We start from the raw sequence: 15,176 nt of genomic DNA on the forward strand, positions 1-15,176 counted from the left end.
ACATCTTTTCATGTATTTATACCTGCTCCTGTATTTTCCACTCCATATATCTGATGAAGTGGGTTCTAGCCCACAAAAGCTTATGCCCAAATAAATGTGTTAGTCTTTAAGGTGCCACAAGGACTCCTCGTTGTTTTTGCTGGTACAGACTAACACGGCTACCACTCTGAATCCTACTTATGCTAACCAACTGTTTGATTTTACATTTAGCTGTGAGTCTGAGTACCATCCCCAGACATGAGGAAGAGCTCCATGTAACTGGAAAGCTTGTCTCTCTCACCAAGTTGGTCCAATAAAAGGTATGACCTCACCCACTTTTACAGTGTGATTTTTAAATAGCTTTTTCCAATTATGGAACACTAAATGATTTATAATGTGATGAAGGCAGAAATAACAGATAAGAAAAATGAAGTTTAGATGAAAACTAATTGAATGGTGCAGCAAAAAACTGCAGGCATGTCACCTGACAAGAGGTGTTGTCTTCAAGTTGTTGTTACTCTTCTACTTGTGTACAGTGATGTGAGTGATATCTCAGAGAAAATTAGAGACTAACCAATTTATTTGAGCATAAGGTTTCGTGAGCTACAGCTCACTTCATCGAGTGAGCTGTAGCTCATGAAAGCTTATGCTCAAATAAATTGGTTAGTCTCTAAGGTGCCACAGGTACTCCTTTTCTTTTTGTGAATACAGACTAACACGGCTGTTACTCTGAAACCTGTCAGAGAAAATTATTATTATTAATTAACTAGCCGTTCTCTGGCTGCAATACACATTCAATATCCATGGCAGTGTTGTTTGCAGTGTTGTTGTACCCATGTTCACCACAGGCTATCAGAGAGACAAGGTAGATGAGGTTTTATATTTTATTACACCAGCTTCTGTTGGAGTGAGAGACAAGCTGTGGAGTTACACAAAGCTCTTCCTCAGTCTTGGGAAAGGTACTCAGAGTGATGCAGCTAAATACAAGATCAAACAGATAGGTTCGCATAAATAGGTTAGCCTGCAGGCTAACCCGCACAACACTTTCAAAAGATAAGCCTGGGAATTTAAATTCATAATTTTGCTTGACACTAACAATCATGGTATTAATAAAGACACAATCTGTAACCACTAGCCCCCCTCCCCTTTTTTTTGTCCTATGACTATCAGGGTGTTAACATGCCACTTCCTCTTGAATGGTTCCTTAGAATATGTGCTAACTACTTATGCTAAACTATCTGTTTGATTTTGCATTTAGCTGTGAGTCTGAGTACCATCCCCAAACGTGAGAAGAGCTCCGCGTAACTGAAAAGCTTGTCTCTCTCACCAAGTTGGTCCAATAAAAGGTATGACCTCACCCACTTTTACAGTGTGATTTTTAAATAGCTTTTTCCAATTATGGAACACTAAGTGATTTATAATGTGATGAAGGCAGAAATAACAGATAAGAAAAATGAAGTTTAGATGAAAATGAATTGAATGGTGCAACAAAAAACTGCAGGCATGTCACCTGACAAGAGGTGTTGTCATCAGGTTGTTGCTACTCTTCTGCTTGTGTACGGTGACATGAGTGATATCTCAGAGAAAATGATTATTAATTAACTAGCCATTTTCTGGCTGCAATATACATGCAATATCCATGGCAACCATTTTCAGTGCGAAGAGATTGTGCAATCTGCCTGAGAGTATACGTAAGTACCTTCGACTGATAGACTAGTTAACAGATAATGCCATAAACTGATAGGGGCTCAATATAAAGCTGGAGTTTTCAAGTTGAACCTTCAGTGCCAGAGGGCTGGAACAAGAGCAATGCATAGACGGTGAAACAAAGGGGTTTTGAGGTATGTGCTTTTATTCCTGGGTTTCAAGTTTCAGGAAATTCAAGCGTATATATCACACAGTAGGATTTGTACCGTAAATCCTCATTTTCAACTTCTGCGTCCCTGAGAAGTGCAGAGTTTCAATACCATGTTTCATTCTGTGTTCTTTGACAAAACCTTTAACCATACTGTAGATCTCAAAATGTTGAATGTTGCCTTGCAACGTTCCTGATTGATATATTTGTGGAAAGGGTTAATTGAGAACTTCAGTTAGGAACGGTTGGATTGTAATTTCTTTATTGCATTGAGCAATATGGTTTTCAATATAATAAAACAATTGCAGGCTGAAAATACAATATTCCCTGGGAAGCTACCAATGTTATAGTATAGAAAATGTCTGGGAAACCTATATACATATGTAAAATATGAATGTATTGTGCAGTTTATAAAAGTATCTTTGATTATATTTTGAAAATTATATTTAACTTTATCGTAGCTTTCACTTTCCCTTGAAGACTGTTGCTGAGTTGAGACTGGTCTTTCTAAATGAGTTAATAAACTACCTCTTCATTCCTATGACTGGTTTCAGAGTAACAGCGGTGTTAGTCTGTATTCGCAAAAAGAAAAGGAGTACTTGTGGCACCTTAGAGACTAACCAATGAGTGAGCGGGGGAAGGGCAGGGCACGTTACATGGAGGCTGCAGGGGAAAGAGCATCAAGTTTAAACTGTTCTGATGTCAAAAAGCTTTTCCCCCAGTACTGCTGATTATTGGAACACCTGTATAAGTGTTTTAAAAGATCAGTGCAATGAGCAGTACTACACTATTTCCACTGGCAAAACTGCATTTTGTTCTTATTTTAACTAAATAAAAGAAAGTTATTTCTCTGTGTTTAAGCCAATTTTGTCAGGTAAAATACTTTTAAGCGAATGAAAAATGCAGTTACTGTTGCTGGTATATTGATCTGGAGGTTGCAGATGTTTTAATGAGTTTAATTGCTGGCATACAGTTAAACATTAATGGTACCATGTTGTTCTTCACATGAGATTGAGCAGTTGGCTGTGCAGCCTGAATATTTCAACAGTAAGCCCTGGTCCACACTATAGAGTTAGGTTGAAGTGGGGCAGCTTACATTATCTAACTTTGTAAGTGTCTATACTAAAATGCAGCTCCCACTGATGTAACTCACTCAGTACACTGACTTAATAACTCCATCTTCATGACAGATGGAGCGCTTAAGTCAATGTGGTTAAGTAGACTCAGTGTCAGTGTAGACCCTACATCAACTGTTGTTGCTTTTCAGAAGCCATCCCTCAATGCCCCACACTGACAGGAAAATCGTTGCAAGTGCTTCTGGTGAGGATGCGCATCACCAATACAAGCAGCATAGTGTGGACATGCAAAAGCAGTTTAACTACTGTGGTGACTGTACATTAATTTTGTAATATTGACTTGCCCTAACCGTTTGTCAATTATAGCACTTTTCCTAACTTTACCAAGTGGGCTCTCTGTCGCTCTGGGTATCTTGTCAGATCAGCTGGTACAGTCACCCGTGCAAATCACATGCTAAAAGATCAGCTATGCATACTAAAATATTAATACAAATTCTATAGATAATCATTTTGCGTATTGCATACATCTGTGTCAATAGGGCATGCCTTGCTCTGCTAGTGTGGACTGTAGTAAAGAAAAATTTGAACATAGAAACTGAGTCACACAAGGGAAATGCATGAATTTTATACAGCAATTTTGCCTATAACCCCACCCACATTATCTGCTTTTGGTATTACAAGATCATCTCTCTGTCCTTCTCAGTGTGCTACACCAATTTAAAATGACAGTAGTCAGTTCTGCCTTCTCAGAATTACACCACTTAAGTAATTACACCAGCTTAATTCGCAACAGTTTCCCCTGACTTACTGATCTGTAACTTACACCACCATTTATGTCACCATTGATCCATAGTATACTTATTATTTCCACTATACATGGAAATATATAATAGAGCTCTTCAACATTTTTTGTCAATTTTTTTGGCAAAATACGCCCTGACAACTTTTACAAGAAAACTTCACATTTTGTGGAAATATTGGGCAGTCTTTGTCCCTTCTTCCACACCCAAAACTGAAAACCAAAATTTGGGGCATTTTGTTTGTTGAAAACTTTAAACAAAAAAAAGTTCCTGGAAAGTTCAAGGAAAAGCTGAAAAGTGTCATGGAAAAATTTGAATAAAATTATTTTTTTTTTGTTTCCCAGAAATTTGTCACAGACAATTTAAATACACTTCCCAACCAGCTTTAGTAACTTACTCTGTTTAATCGAATCTGAACATCAGAATATTACACTTTGTGAGGTGTGGTTGTATTTTAACTTCTTTGGGCAAAGGATTCATTCTTAAAGCAAATATTTGCTAGATATTTACTAAAAAGCACATTCCTGAAACTTTTTTTATGTATTTATTTTTTACAATGGTGTTTATCCGTGGCTAGATGGGGAAGAAGAAGTTCAGCGGATTAGAGCTCTCCCTGATTGTCCTATTTTGTTTGGTGGTGATTGTAGCCTGCATTCTGGTGGCACTTTTAGCAACAGGACAACCTGGACTCCAAGGTAACAGTTATTATTTATCATGATTATTGTAGAACTCAAAGGTCAAACCAAGAATAGTCCCTGAATTTGAATTGCTCGAAGAGGAAATGTATTAGATTTGATTAACAAAATGAACCATGGCATTGACTCTTAGTCTAATCAGTGCCCACTGAAGTTGATAGGAGTCTTTCTAGAGGACAATGGATCAGGCTTATAGACAAAATTCAAGCATGAGAGCATGTTATGCTCCATGTGTTTATATGGTGTCCTTCACAAAATCAATTCTTTTGTGTATAGATGGTAAACTCTGAGATATAGACTGCATCTCCCTGTGTATTGGTAGTGTCTAGCACAATGGGGCCCTGATGCTGACGAAGCACAGTGGTTTCTCCCTTTTTATAGATAATGTTAATATTTATAATGAGTAAAAAAACTAGAAAGATTAAGAATTTAAAGCAGTTGAAAGTAAATGCAACTCCTCTTGTTCCAATACCTGCACTGTGTATTTCTTTAAGTTACTTTTTTAATGAAGAAAGTGGAATTTCAATATTTTGATTAACAACTACTAGCTGTCCAAAAGAGAGAAAAAATTTAAGAGCTCTTATGTCAGCGAACAACTCCATGGAATCGCTCCAGCTGATATACTATGTATGTATAATATGTACTGTGTAGAAATGAAAGACTTCAAAGATTTTGACCCATTCGATAACTGTATTGATAAGATGCATTAATATCTTATCAGATGATTAAATATCGTTTGGTCCTTTGATTTAAGTCTCCCCATGTTTTATACTTTTAATTAATTAGTTATATCATTTAGAATGGCTTGTAAACCCTAATTTGTAACTAAATGCAAACTGATTTATTTTTTCAGTGAGATTCTGTTGTGTGGAAGAAAATACCATAAAAGACAAGAGTTTTCTTTTAATGAATCGATAAATTAGAAGAAAATTTGGTTTAGAGTTAGGCTAGCATACAGAGCCAAATGTGCAAGGAGCCTCCGTTTTGACATGGCCACATTTTGCATGCATCCTCAGTTGCATGTGAAGACTGGGTAATCAAGCCCACAGTTTGTGCATGCAAATGGCAGTGTGTATAAAAGGAAGTGATAAATTCTAACACAAAGTGAATGTGCTCAGGTATTGGGAGTATAGCTGCTCGCGGCGGCAGATACTTGCATTTATTTGTATCAGCTTTTGGATGTGAACATATCAACCTGACATAGCAGTTAAAACAGACAAAACCCCACTGTATAAGGCTCAAGTTGGAATAATATTTGTAGGCCTCAGTTTGGAACTTAATTAACTAACTAAATAAACTGAAAAAAGGCTACAACTTCCAATGGGCACATGCAACGCCCCTTATGATACCATCTGGCAATGGAGGCTCTTGGACTTCTCAAGTTCACTAGTGACTAGAGCCCCACAAATTTAATTATAAAAGTATTCATGGAACATCTTCATATCCCTGGGATATTTGTGTCTCTGAGGATGCCCAAACTCTGGATACTGTGGAAGAAAGCATGTACAGGGTAGGAAGCACATATAAGAGCAGCAGAACAATATCATGAACATGGAGCAAAAGTCTCTCCATTTTTAATACCTGGTGAATTTTAAATGAAGCAATGTGTGATAAAGGCTACAGGAGTTCTTTGAAACTTTATCACATTCTGCATCTTTATTTTCTGCCATAACATTTAAAAAAGTTGGGTATACCTAGGAAGAATTCTGTGCTGTCTTGCGTCTTGTGTAGTTATATACACCTGAAAGAAGTAGGTCCCAAAATGATTACATCAGAATGGCAGTGTTTTATGCCTACTTTGCTTAGAGGTACATGTTTGCACAAGTTTGACGGTACTGGGGAATCAGGCCTTTAGATTTAAATGATTTAAAAATGTAATTAAGCTATTTCTATAATTCAGCACTATTAATAATAATCCATTCATTTTTTAACAGACTTTTCTCCAGACTGTCCAGCAGTAAACGTCGCAGAGAGAATTGACTGCATTCCAGATCGAGTGGCAACAAAGGTCTGAAACACATACATGAGGTTAATTAGAAAATGGGCCAAAAACAATGAAACGTGAGATTTGACTATAAAAACAACCTTGTGGACACAAGGAAAACTCAAGCCTGTAATCTGGGAGCTGTAGGATGGGATTTTCCAAAGCTCTCAGTGCTGGCTTACCTCTGTTCCCTTTGACATCTGGGAGTTTTGCTACTGATGTCAGTGAGAGCAAAGGTAGATCCACACTGGGTGCTTTGGAAAATCTCACTCGTAATATATAATACAACCTTGCTCTGCTGAAACCATTCCTTCCTTCATTATCTGAAATTCACATATTAACATTTATAATGGCACAGTCCCTGGATAGGCTGCCGCACCTTAAACCCTCTTCCAGTTCCCCTCCCCCTGAGTGCAACCTTTTCAAGTGGCAGGCTTGTGTCTTCACTTCTCTTTGGGGTGGGATCCCACAATCACACCACTCTCCAACAGGGTGTCCAGTTTACAACCCCTGTTTGCCAACTGTGATACCTAGAAAGCCCAGTGGACTTGGCACTAGCAAGAGATCCCCTTCAGGAGCCTGTAATCAGTAACAATATGCAGTGGTACAGAAACAGCTTCTCCAAAACAAAGCATGATTTGTTTTGCCAGTGCTCACACAAAGGGTATTAAGATAACACAGACCTACATGCATACCGTCTTACCTACTCTTGACATTCCTCTCCAGCTAGACTTGATTTAGCCTTGGTATCTCCTATTCTCTTGGGGGCCAAGTTACAGCCTGGTTGCTGCAGACCCTGGTGCTCAGTCAATCTGAGTCAGCTTTTGTAGCAGCTGACAACTTCCCTCCACCCACTCTGTAAGGCAGATCTTTTCACAGATCAGGGTCTTTTGATCATCTCCTTCTCACCGTCACCTGATTGGAACTGAGGAGTTCAGGTTGATATTTCAGGGCTATAAACCAGGCTAATGTGATTTGAGGGGAAGCTCCTTATCTAGGCCATTGTTTTACCCTTCCTGCCTATCTCTTTGACCACCCCCTTTGATTTGCCCTGCATTCAAGCAGGGTAGGATCACACAGATACACTGAGGGGCATCTGAAATTTATCAAAGGTGATGCAAATACTTTCCACTGCTCCACAAGCTACATATGAGATTTCTGAATCTGAATCCTTCCCATGTCATCAGATATCACTCAGAGCATGAATAAGGCTTTCCCTCCCTGTTTATTATGCTGCTTGCCAGAATGGTTACCTTGTTTTTCCTATAACCTAGCTTCTTTACAAGAATAGGTTGTTGACCTGTCACTGAACCCCCAACCTGGAGGATCAATGGACTGCTTTTCATCTAGTACCTACTTTTTGACCTATCTTCCGCTCCCCCTAGCTCAGTCATTGGAACATAGCAGTCTTCCTACTGTGTCAAGGTGCAGTCCCTAGGGCAGAATATTAACATCTGATTAACTATTAATCTTCTCAAGATGCATCAGATCTGCATCTTGTGTGCCACAGTTTGCTTCCATATCAAGTTTTTAGTCTCAATCTCTCTCTCTCTCTCTTTTCAGATGAGCACAGAGACCTTCCTGGTTAAGAATCTACTTAGATACTTTTCTTATCCAATGGAAATATTGTCATTTCAGTTTTTCTATCCTTGCCCTTAAACTCATGACTTTCACTTTTATTCCTCTTTAAATGATATGTTCTTTTCAGATAGAAGCTGGTGATTTGTATTTTCCTTCCCCTGCCCCATCCAGTGGGATTTTTTTTGTATGTGATGGCTAATTGCAGCCATTTAAAAAAATAATCAAAATATCACTAACTTGAGAAAAGGAGTACTTGTGGCACCTTAGAGACTAACAAATTTATTTGAGCACAAACTTTCGTGAGCTACAGCTCACTTCATCGGATGCATGAAAGCTTCACGAAAGCTTGTGCTCAAATAAATTTGTTAGTCTCTAAGGTGCCACAAGTCCTCCTTTTCTTTTTGTGAATACAGACTAACAAGGTTGCTACTCTGAACACTAACATGAGAGAATTCCCTGATGAGTTCCAAAGTTCACAGTTGCTAATGCTCTTGGTATTTGATAGCTTGTATTATATTATATGGTTCAATAATATCCCGCAGGTAAACATATTGTACTCCCCTGTTCTTTCACTGGGAACAAATTGGTTTCCTATCTTGCTCAAGAAGTAGGGCACAATATAGGTGCAGTCATGCAGATTACTTGAATCTTTAAGTGGTACCTTTGATCTAATCTTCCCATGTTAAATGGTGCACTCATCCTTCAGTAGGAGATGAATGCATGCATACAAGCAACACTTTGTTTACTGAGAGTCCCATGGTAAGTCTAGGGTTCTATTTTCCCCCCACTGTGATTAGAAGGCTCTGTTTGAAAACTAAATAGAAAGGATTTGAAAGGTGAGAACCAATGCTGAGCCAAAGATTTGGATGATTATGTTGTATATGTGATCCTTAGGCTTCTCTAAGGTACAGCAATTTTTTGATCTAATATCCTTTTAAATATCTCTAAAACTGGTAATAATAACAATATCAGAACAATTCATTTATTTTTCTATAGTACCCTAAAATGAAGTATCAGCAATAGTGTTGAATCAAATTTTTTGTATGAGAAATGTTTGATAAGGAAAGTGGCCTTAAAAGAAGGGATATGGATTAAAAAAATTTCAGTCCACACCGTTGAGCGACTGTGCAGACAGCACTATGTTGATGGGAGAGCTTCTTCTGTGGACACAGTTACAACTCTCAGGGAGGTGGAAGTACCTATGCTGATGGGAGAAGCTCTCCCATCGGCATAAGTTGCGTCTTCACTAAGCGCTCCAGGGGACAAGCACTTAGTCGGTAACTGCACTTAAGTGAAGCAAGCTCAGGGAGAGGTTGAAAACCAACAGAGCAATTTAGATTCAGAGATGAATGGGAAGCCAGCAAAAGCAATGGAGCACTTGGTGGTATAAACTCTGTTATATGGAATCAGGTCTACCTATCATAATGTTGCTGAACTCTGCAGTGACAGCTGAAAAGTATTCTAAAGGGATTTGTTAGATCTGGCTGGAAAACAGAAAACCACTTTCATAAAATGGTTTCCATTTTATTTAATTGAAATTTCATTTTTGTCAACAGAAAAGGAGGACTTGTGGCACCTTAGAGACTAACCAATTTATTTGAGCATAAGCTTTCGTGAGCTACAGCTCACTTCATCGGATACTGTATGTATGCATCCGATGAAGTGAGCTGTACCTCACGAAAGCTTATGCTCAAATAAATTGGTTAGTCTCTAAGGTGCCACAAGTACTCCTTTTCTTTTTGCGAATACAGACTAACATGGCTGTTACTCTGAAACCTGTCATTTGTGTCAACGTTTTTTCACCAGCTCTAGGATCTGTTAGGGTAGATGGGCTGTCTAATTCTGCTACTAATTTTCACTGATATTAGTTTAAAATATCAGTAGTGCACATGACCCAAGTGGTCAGTTACATCCGTACTGAGAAAAAATATGTAGACATCAGAAACAATATGAAGTTACCCAAAACTGCTTTTACTTACAAATGTATAGCGCTGGCCAGGCAATCTGTAAAGAAATTTATTTCTAACAGAAAAGCTATTCAGGCTAACATGCACACAGAGCTAGAGTATATGTTTATGTCACTGCATTTTATTTTTAGTCAAATGAAAACATTACTTCACTGAGGGTTTTGGGTTAACCTGAAACATTTGTATTTTAATTCAGCTACCAAACTGAAAAATTGGTTATTCACACAACTCTACTCATGATTCAGATCAAAGAAACAGAGTTACAGACTTATTAGTTCACAATTTAATATATGATGTGGGCTGATTCCTATCCACCCACATCTTACAGTAAATTAGGAACTAATAAGTCTGTTGTTCTGTTTCTTGCTGAGAGTTTGTGTGTGATTGGTCCATGAACAGATGAGAAAATTTGTCAATTGCCAGAATTATTTGTACATTTTTTTAATTTTGGAAAGAAATATTACATTAATGGAAGGCAGATGAACAGTGAAATATTGTGGAATGAGTATTTCCTCATTTATGCTGATATCACTGTATTATTTAGCACAAATTTAACAACAGAAAGTGTTATGTTTATGTGAACTCTCCATTTAAAAAGTACAAGTCTTCCATATTAAACTATCAGTGGGGAAAGGTCAAGAAGGTTTGGAGTTTAGTTTTGGTACAGAAGTGCATGCAGATGTTTTGATACTTATCTAAACCATGAGTGAAACTATTGGATCTTCCTAAATGGGCTAGAAATCTGATTTAAAAAAAGCTTTCTTGATGTATTTCAGTATGTTCACTTCTGGTCCCAGCTAAAATTTGGAAATAAATACAAAAAATCATAAAAAAAAATAGTATCCAAACATTTCAGAACCTTAAAGTCTCCCTTGCAATGTGGTTCTCAGAATGGGTGAAGAGTCAGACTTCCTAGTTCTTCCTGAACTAATTCACTCATTTTTACCTTGGATCTAGAAAAGCCATTCTTTGCTTCTATCATGTTCTTATATAGTCAAACAACTATTGATTTCCCCAAAGAGGAGTGCTTGTGAATGGTATAACAAAATTTGCTGGTATTTGAAATACACATCATGCATGATTTTCATCTAGATGGTTATTTGGTGCTAATTGGTGCTGTTAATATAATCAAGTTCTCCTTGCCTTTGAAACAGAGCTTATGTACACTGCGTGGCTGTTGCTGGAATCCACAAGATGAAACACACATACCCTGGTGCTTCTTCTCCAAGAGTCATGGGTATCAAGTAGAGGGAGGTGTGAAGCAAACAGATACAGGTAAGTAGCAAGCTGTGCTCAAGCAGTAAAGTACATCCTTGGTGTCCAATTACTGTTAATGTATACTCTTTAACAATATTCTCTTTATATAAAGTTTTCCCCCATTGATGTGATACATTTCCAAAAAATCTGGTATTTTTGTTGCAGTGGCTGGGGCTGATCTCTGCCTGCTCTTTGATCTATCTTGAATTGTGTCATAATAACTCTGATTCCTATCCACCTTGGAGGTTCGGTTCCAAAAAATAAGGGATGTGTAAAACATTAGAATGTGTATTTATTTATAAATAACAAATGTAATGGCACCATCAAGGTGTTCATGTAGCCCATTATGCTTGTCTATATCAGTTACCTGCATCATGCAGAGGTTAGAAGTACCTACCAAGGCAGAATCAAGCTGGCGAAGGATACTTGCCATCTACCCAGAGCAGGGGGAAATGTGAAGCAGATTGTGTCCTGTTCCTGGGGCACTGCAATGACACATAGCCCCATGCCCAGGGTTTGTGGCAAAGCCATAATTTAGCCCTGAGTAAATTCATGACATGGTGGAAACCCTTGTCCTTTCTTGCGCAATCCCCTTCACTTGTTACTCTCACTTGCTGCATCATGGGTAAAGTTAAATAGAAAGCTCCCTGGAGGAGGGGCCATCTAAAGGCCATCTCTTTGCATTTGTGCTGTAAAGTTCCATGCACCCTTTTGAGGTCTATATAAATATTTTTATATATGAACCTACCATGTAGATCTTTATAGTAATGTAATGATTTTTATAGTAAGACTTTTCAAAGGAACTTGAAATTAATGCACACCAAATGCATTAATCCTTAAGGATTCTATAGCAACTGTGAGATGTAGATCTCCTTTATGATAAAAGGTTTAGAAATCCTGACCCAAGAAAAGTTTAAAACAAAAACAACAACAACAAAAACTAGGCATGTTTAGTCTTGAGAAAAGAAGATTGGATGGAGGTGGGAGGGACCTGGTAAGTCTTCAAATACATTAAGGCCTGTTACAAAAGAAGACTGTGATCAATCATTCTCCATGTCCACTGAAGGTAGGACAAGAAGTATTGGGTTTAATCTGCAGCAAGAGAGATGTAGGTTAAATATTGGGTAAAAAACTTTCTAACTGTAAGGATAGTTAAGCCCTGGAATAAGCTTCCAAGGGAGGTTGTGGAATCCCCATCATTGGAGGTTTTGAAGAACAGGCTAGCAAAGCACTGGAGAGTGAGGGTCTTGGTATCCTTGGCCCTGCTTCAGGACACTTCTAGATTTACATTTCTGTGATTCCATGGTGCAATAAAGCAACAATATAATATATATATATTTTTTCTTGTTAAGGTTTTATGGCTAAGTTAAAGAGGCTGCCTTCACCTTCCCTATTTGGAAATGATATTAACACTGTCCAGCTCACGGGAGAATATCAGACAACAAATCGCTTCCGGTTCAAGGTTACATTGTTTGTTATGCTGTTTAAGATTAGTGTTTTACACTGCTTCATAACACTGGAGAAGCGAATGGCAGAGGAGATTGGTAGTGTTTCCTTTTCTCTCCAGTCTCTGCTTGTTCTAATTCATCCTGAAGACTGTCAAACTGCTTTCCAGAATCATGCTCTAGCTGTTTTACAGCACACCACAACACTACAGCAATGTGGGAGAGGTAGTAAATAACAATACCATATCCAATTGGAATCTGAATAGTTAGGATTATTAGCCAAGTCTGTTTGACCAGGGCAGGGAAATTGACACTCTTACCCCCACTCTCCCCAGAGGCACCAGCTTCCTCATTTCCCCTGGGGTGCTCGACCCCTACCCCGCCCCAGGCCCAGCTGCCCCTCCACCCTTCCCCCAAGGCCCCACTCCAGCCCTGCCTCTTCCCGCTCCCACTCCTCCCTGCCCCCTCTTCCTGCCCTGTTCCGCCCCCTTCCTCAAGCGCACCCCGCCCTCACTCCGACTTCTCCCCCACATCGCTGGGAAACGCTGTGAGGAAGGGGTAGGAGCTGATCCGCGGGGCCAACAGTGGGTGCTGAGCACCCACTATTTTTTTCCGCATGGGTGCTCTGGGGCCAGAGCACCCAGGGAGTCAGTGCCTATGCCCCCCATTCCCCTCCCAAAAAAGCACGGGATCTATAGTCATCAAAAGTCCTCTGCTGCTTTGTTTTTCCATCTCATTTGAAATGAAGAACTGGGTAGTGGCTCAAAAACAAATGTCTGAGAAATACTGCTATAAACTCCCCATTATTCCTAAATAAAAATTCCAGTGGTGTTGAGATTAAATACAGTCTAAGAGTAAATATAAATATGTTAACAACTGCATCATCTTCGGCTGTATAGGGTCAAGTCTGGTTAGTATTTAGAGGGGAGACCTCCAAAGAAAAATTGGGGAACTATAGTAAGCATTGTTGCTTATTCAGTGCTTAGCCCCTTATTCTGAAAGTCAGTACTGAACCAATTCCCCAACCAGCCAATGAGTTTCTAGAAGTGCCATCTTTTGGATGAGATATTGAATCCAATTCTTTATTACTTGTAGTCATTAAAGATCCCATGGCACCTTTCAAATACTAAGGAACATTAGCCATGTAGTCTTAGACAAATTTCTGGTAAAGTTCCCTTTTTAGTTTCAATCAAATACAAGTCATTTTTAATTTTTTGTCCTAACAATTGCAGACCTCCGCCAACACTAGGGTTTCCAGAGCATTCTAGAGGTCTGCAGGGAAAATCCATCAGCCTATGTGGAAAACTGGCTCTGACTGGCTGCCTTTCCCACTCCTCCCACCTCTTGGGGAAGCAATTAGAGGTGGCAGTTAGAGCTCTCCCACATCCCTGCAGGAGTTGTGAGAGGTTTGGGGGTAGCAGAGGAAAGGGAGCTGCTGATACCATTTTTACAAGCGGGGAACTGGGAACAGAATGAGCTCAGCAGCTTATGGCATCTCTGCTCCCTCCACTCCTCCCTTCCTGTGAAAAATGGCTTGGCTCCCTTCTGCTCCTGTCTCCCCTCTCCTCTTCACTGCAACTTCAGGCCTAGGAAAAGGGTGAAGAGCGCCTGGTGCTGTGCCACCCTCCTGCTTCCCACTTGGGCCTAAGAGGAAGATGAAGAGCCCCTCAGGTTGTGTTTCCCCCGCAGGTTGAAGCGGGGGTTTAAGATCCCCTGGGGGGCTTCAGGGAAACACATGTGCTAGGAGGCAATATGTGGGACTGGAGTGGAGCAGAGTTGATATAGGGCTGGGGAGCACAAACCTAATTGGTTTGGGGTTGGGGGCACAAATATAACTGATTTGGGGCTGATGGGGCCAGAATTAATTAATATGGAGCTGGAAGGCACTTGACTGATGGTAAGGTACTAGGGGTACACAATTAATTGATGGGGGGCTGTGGCACAGGCACATAGAGGGTTAGCGGCAGGATAGGGTGACCATACATCCCATTTGGGCCGGAGCAGTCCCTTTTTAAAGCCCTGTCTCGGCCGTCCCGACTTTTTTTTCAAAAGGAGGCATTTGTCCCGTTTGCTCTTGCTGACTTGATCAGTTGATATAGTTAGTTCAATACATATTGTGATTCAGGAAAATGTTCTAGTAGATATGTAGAAGTTAATTTTTGGACCTCTAATAATTTAAATGTAACTGTTTAATCTGTGCAGATCACTGATCCTAATAAAAAAAGATTTGAAGTTCCTCATGAGAATGTAGAAGCTTTTGGTGGACCCGCAGCCTCCAATTTAAAGTATAAAGTCGATATCATTCAGAACCCTTTTGGTATCACTGTGATGAGAATGAGCAGCGGCACAATGCTGTAAGTAATTTTTGTGCTTTTTATAGATAACACTACAATAGGTGTTCACCCTGAATGCTCAAATCATGTAATAAAATAATACCTGTTAGAGATGGAATGAAGACTCCAATTAGGCCATCTAGTCTGTTTCTCTGCCACTCTAGGTTTGTTCCTTGTTTGTAGTACTACTTTGTCCAGTTTAGC

The 15,176-nt window shown here is 39.4% G+C and overlaps 1 protein-coding gene across 2 annotated transcripts in view; it reads left to right on the forward strand.

The window, feature by feature from the left end:
• Nucleotides 1–1,281: 1,281 nt before the first annotated feature.
• Nucleotides 1,282–15,176, forward strand: part of SI (sucrase-isomaltase) — a 152,656-nt gene continuing 138,761 nt past the window's right edge. The window contains exons 1-6 of one of the 2 annotated variants that reach the window (XM_073359491.2): nucleotides 1,282–1,325; nucleotides 4,288–4,405; nucleotides 6,340–6,413; nucleotides 11,092–11,212; nucleotides 12,547–12,656; nucleotides 14,842–14,993. In XM_073359491.2, coding sequence (XP_073215592.2) covers nucleotides 4,288–4,405; nucleotides 6,340–6,413; nucleotides 11,092–11,212; nucleotides 12,547–12,656; nucleotides 14,842–14,993 — 575 coding nt within the window. In that variant the 5' untranslated portion in view covers nucleotides 1,282–1,325. Of the gene's footprint in view, nucleotides 1,326–1,700; nucleotides 1,821–4,287; nucleotides 4,406–6,339; nucleotides 6,414–11,091; nucleotides 11,213–12,546; nucleotides 12,657–14,841; nucleotides 14,994–15,176 lie in introns of those variants that run through there. The other variant, XM_073359490.2, reaches the window with a different exon arrangement.

This window comes from Lepidochelys kempii, chromosome 9, assembly GCF_965140285.1.
Source record: "Lepidochelys kempii isolate rLepKem1 chromosome 9, rLepKem1.hap1, whole genome shotgun sequence".
In the NCBI taxonomy this organism is placed as follows: Eukaryota; Metazoa; Chordata; order Testudines; family Cheloniidae; genus Lepidochelys; species Lepidochelys kempii.